General features: G+C 33.8%; 1 protein-coding gene across 1 annotated transcript; it reads right to left on the reverse strand.

Annotated features, from left to right (window-relative positions):
- Positions 1 to 3,593: 3,593 nt before the first annotated feature.
- On the reverse strand, positions 3,594 to 4,068 carry LOC109237904 (bidirectional sugar transporter SWEET1a-like; the record flags this gene model as incomplete). The annotated part of the gene is given in 3 exon segments (XM_019404301.1): positions 3,594 to 3,693; positions 3,822 to 3,858; positions 3,965 to 4,068. Coding segments are annotated over 3 exon segments (180 nt in total), but the record flags the coding sequence as incomplete, so codon positions are not given.
- Between the last annotated feature and the right edge of the window lie 1,084 nt (positions 4,069 to 5,152).

Below are 5,152 nucleotides of genomic sequence, written 5' to 3' on the forward strand. Positions count from 1 at the left end.
AAGAAAGAGGTGCAAAGACTAACGGGGAGAATTGCAGCTTTGGGAAGATTTATTTCCAAATCATCAGAAAAATGTTTTAAATTCTTTTCAGCTCTTAAAAAGCAAGATCAGTTCGAATGGACTGAGGATTGTCAACAAGCACTCAAAAACTTGAAGACATACCTTTCAAATCCGCTGTTGCTCGCAAAACCAAAGGTTGGGGAAAGATTGCTCATCTATCTGGCTGTATCAGAAGTAGCGGTGAGTGTTGTTTTAGTTCGTGAAGACCAAGGTAAGCAATATCCAATTTATTATGTTAGCAAATCATTATTAGATGCGGAGACGCGGTATCCTTAATTAGAAAAGCTTGCACTTGCACTAATCATGGCATCTAGAAAATTAAGGCCTTATTTTCAATGTCACCCTATCTCTGTAGTAACTTCTTATCCATTGCGCAATATATTACACAAGCATGACTTATCATGTAGGCTAGCCAAATGGGCTATAGGATTAAGTGAATATGACATCACATACCAGCCCAGAACCGCAATAAAATCACAAGTGTTAGCTGATTTTTTAGCTGATTTTAGTCAAGGGATGCGACTAGAAGCGGAAAAAGAACTACAAGTGTTCAATGGATCTAATTTAGGAACCTGGATTTTATTTACTGACGGCTCATCAAATGTGAAAGGAGCAGGTTTAGGAATTATTTTGGTACCACCTACGGGTGAAATCATTCGACAAGCCATAAAATGTCATCCTGTAACTAACAATGAGGCAATATATGAAGCCATGATTACAGGTTTAGAACTGGCACGTGAACTTGGCATAGAACAAATTATAATCAAAAGCGATTCGCAACTCGTAGTCAACCAGATGCTGGGGACCTATACAGCCAGGGAAGTAAGGATGCAGCAGTACCTGGAAAAGGCACGAGATCTGGTTAGGCAATTCCAAAGCTGGAAGGTTTTGCAGGTCCCATGGGAGGAGAATGTTGAGGCAGATGCCTTAGCCAATCTTGCATCTGCAGCAGAAGTAACAAATGAGGAAAACGCTTCTGTCATACATTTATTTCATTCGGTACTCGATTAGGACAAAAATGAGTAAAATTTCAATAACCTAACTTGGGACTGGAGAAACGAGATTGTTGCTTTTTTGCAGTATGGAACCGTACCTAAAGTGTCACGCCCCGAATTCGAGGGACATGACTGGCGCCCGACCGGGTAGCCCCAGCCAAGCGAACCTAGATGCCTTTCCTAACCCACATGTTACCCCATGTTTTCCTTACTCAATTATTCCAAGAATTTGCCAAATGATTAATTAAGAACACTTTTAATTTACAAAACACATACATACTTACATAATAGTAATGAAATCACCAACTCGTTACCAATGTATGAAAACACGGATCTACACAAGTTTCTAACCCATATCTACTGTCTACGGAGCCTCTAAAAGTACAACAGGATAATATAGTATTTGCCGGTAACAAGGCTCCAGCTATACCTTACACAAAATCAAAATAAAACTCCGAAAACAAGCGGCCTGAGCCACGCAGGGCCCCGAGAGGAAAGGGGCTCACCAAAAAGCTGATGGAGGACGAAAGGGAGCTACGATCGGTGGACTGGAGTACCTGCTACGGATCCACCTACAATCATAACACGAATGTAGCGCCCCCGGCAAAAGGGACGTCAGTACATTTGAATTGTACTGGTATGTATGAACAAACTTTGCTCCAAGTAAACTCGAACCATAAGCAAGTAAGTAACAGTAATAAAAGCGACAATCAAATCCACAAGGAGGGAACAATTAAGCCAACAGGTATACAATCTCTCCTCCATAAACAAGCATGTAATTGTAATGGAAACAACAATCAAATCCACAAAGAAAGAGCAATCAAACCAACAAGTTTACAATCTCTCCTGTTTCCCCTTCCACATTTCCACATCAATAATTTCACAATTTGTTCATAGTTCATTTCAATAGCGATTTCGATCGCTTTCCAACCTTATTACCTCGGCCACCCTTATCACCATAACCCACACCTTATTTCTTCGTGTTGCGGTGCGCAACCCGATCCCACCGAACAATCACAATTCACAAACAACACAACAACAACAATAATTCACAAAGAACAACAACAACAATCCTCAAGAAACAACAACAACAATTTACAAAGAACAACAACAACAATTTACATGAACTTCCATAGCCATCAATACCATTTCCATGTATTCCACTACTCATATGCATTGATAGGTCACGACAATAATTTCCCACGACAAACCACATATGTTACTACCACGGTTATTCCGAGCACATCAATTCCCATTTTCTTCCATTACTTGTTTCACAGTTCTTACCACATAGCACATTCACAATCGCAAACTTGGTTTATTTCTGATTAATTGCATCAATATAGCGAAGGCACAACCACAATCACTCAACCATACCAATCACAGGAATTTCACAAACAAATCACGTAGAAATCACATACCAAGCACTCNCTAGATTTTCCAAATTTTGGATTGCCAAATACCTATTTTACCCTCTAAATTATAATATTTATCTTCTTTTATTTTTTAAAAACTTTTTAATATTATGATTTTCCCTTTTTAGTTTATATTATCGACTTACTTATAGAATAAATAAATATTATTTATAAAGTAAAAAAAATATATAAACATATATAATGCTGGAATAACAAAATAATGAGCATAGTAAAAAAAATTAGTTAGAATAATTTGTTAGTAATAATAATTTTAGGTTATTAACGACAAAAATTCAAAAGTTTATTTACACAATTAAGAATGAAAGAAAATAAAGGTTGTAATATATATATTCCATGCACGTAANATATATATATATATATATATATATATATATATATATATATATATATATATATATATATATATATTCTATACACGTAATATAAAAAATAATTATTTAAATAAAGGTATTTTTATGATATACATTATATATTCTTGAAAAACATGCTCAATTATATTATTATGTTTCTACTAACTTTCCCAGGACACAAAGTTATGTCACCGGAAAGCGGGGGGACTATCTGTACAGGGTAAAATATGCTATGTTAAGTCGTGCATGGAATATATATAATATAATTGAGCATAATTTTCAAGAATATATAATGTATATTATAAAAATACCTTTATTTAAATAATTATTTTTTATATGACATGCATGGAAAAGATATTTTACAACATTTATTTTCTTTCATTCTGAATTGTGTGATTAAATTTTTGAATTTTTGTTGTCAATACTAAAAAGATAAAAAATAAATAAAAAGAAGATAAATGTTTATAATTTAGAGGGTAAAATAGGTATATGACAATCCAAAATTTGAAAAATTTAGTTGAGTGACCTTCTGAGTGCAATATGCATAGTTGAGTGACTTTGTTATTACAAACGAAAGAAAAATGACTTTAGAAGATAATTCGGGACAGTTGAGTGACAATTTGAGTAATTGACTCTTAGTTTAATTAATAAATATGTGTATTATATCCTGTTCCGTTTTGAAAGGTCAGGTTGACCATTTTTCAAGTGAAGTTGCACAATGTACGTAATGTATAAAATGAATGTTAAAGAACATACCACACTGAGAACAAGCAGTTGAACAGACTAATAACATATGGTATGCCTGAAAAAATTTCAGTCGATCTCTTTCTAATCACCCTCTGAAAGGTAATCCTATACCATCATCAGAAATTAGTAAATAAATTATCAAAAAGCACCAAAATCAGTAACGGGAAAAAGAGCGTGAGAGAAAAAAAAAAAAACCACAAACACAGACAGTAAAAGTGGAAATTCAAGCTTACATAGGCGCCAAGAGGAGTAACAAACTATTTAAAATTCCTGCCCCAAGAAGAAAGGATATATAAATTAAAAACCTCATGATAACTATCATGGACAACATCCAAGAAATTAAACAAAGAAAAATACAAGAAAATGAAAGTCCTACCTAAAATGCCAAAGGCGGTGTGGAGAGCATGGATTACTCCCATGGCAGAGAAGCTTAATTTCCTCTCGAGCACAAAAGGTGGAAACAACCTAAAACCAGAAGCAAAAGGTGCAGCCAATCTTGATTACATGAGATATATATAGAAAATAACTTTCTTTTGCAGCAGTGACGTTAGCGTCACAATACAAAAGCAGATGGTCGTGACCACACGTGTAATCAACATTTAAACTTTATGGGTTTTAAATTTAATTTTATAGATATTTAATAAATTTTTTAATACAATACAAAGTTTAGACTAATGCTACTATGTTTGATTGAACCCGTAACTTATCTTCCCCACCCCTCACCTAGTGAACATATTCTTCTTTGAGCGAACCATAACTATTTTGATATATACCTGACTCAAATGCGACAAGCATGCTAAATATTTTTCAGAAATAGTTTATTTATTTAAGTGTATAAATTCATTTAGTAGTATTGCGTCTAGAATTATTCTTTAGCTCCTTTTAAGCCCTTTAGTAATGTTGTTAGGCAAGAATTGGGGATTAATTGATGACCTCCGTATTATTAAATAACAATGGCAAAAGAATAACATTAACTCTATTTATCTTTCAGCTCAATGTTCCCTCCTTTTTCCTTCTGTTTTTTTTTTCTTTTCGTTTTGGCTCTTTTATTATCATTCAAAACCAGAATACTTATTCCACTCCCCCCCTTGCCCCGCCATGTTGGAAACATTAAGATTTAAAAGAGAAAAGAAATCTTGAAGGGTATATATAAGACTGAGTGGAAATTATAAACGAGAGGATATATAGAAGTGGCAGTGGAAAAGAGAGGACATAAATATATGGCATCTCTTTTGCTTTTTCAGCATATATAATATACTAACTGTTCTTACTTGAAATGGATACGTTTTAACAGGCATCTTAATGTGACCGCTTTACTCATCATTAAGAAAAAGATTATTAAAAAAAATTAAATACTTCTGCTTTTGAATGAAATTTAAGCTGATCTTTTGACAAATTTTAGTGGAAGAAAAGCTGAAAATAAATTCTTGCTTAGTTTACCTCCAGATTATCGTTCTCTTTTGAAAAATAAAAAGGAAGTTAGATGATCAATCGAACATGTTGAAGGGGGAAAAAAACATAGAGTACACAAAAGATTAAAAAAAATGTCAACTTGTGTTTCGTG

The sequence above is a fragment of the Nicotiana attenuata genome, unplaced genomic scaffold (genome assembly GCF_001879085.1).
Source record: "Nicotiana attenuata strain UT unplaced genomic scaffold, NIATTr2, whole genome shotgun sequence".
NCBI lineage: Eukaryota > Viridiplantae > Streptophyta > Magnoliopsida > Solanales > Solanaceae > Nicotiana > Nicotiana attenuata.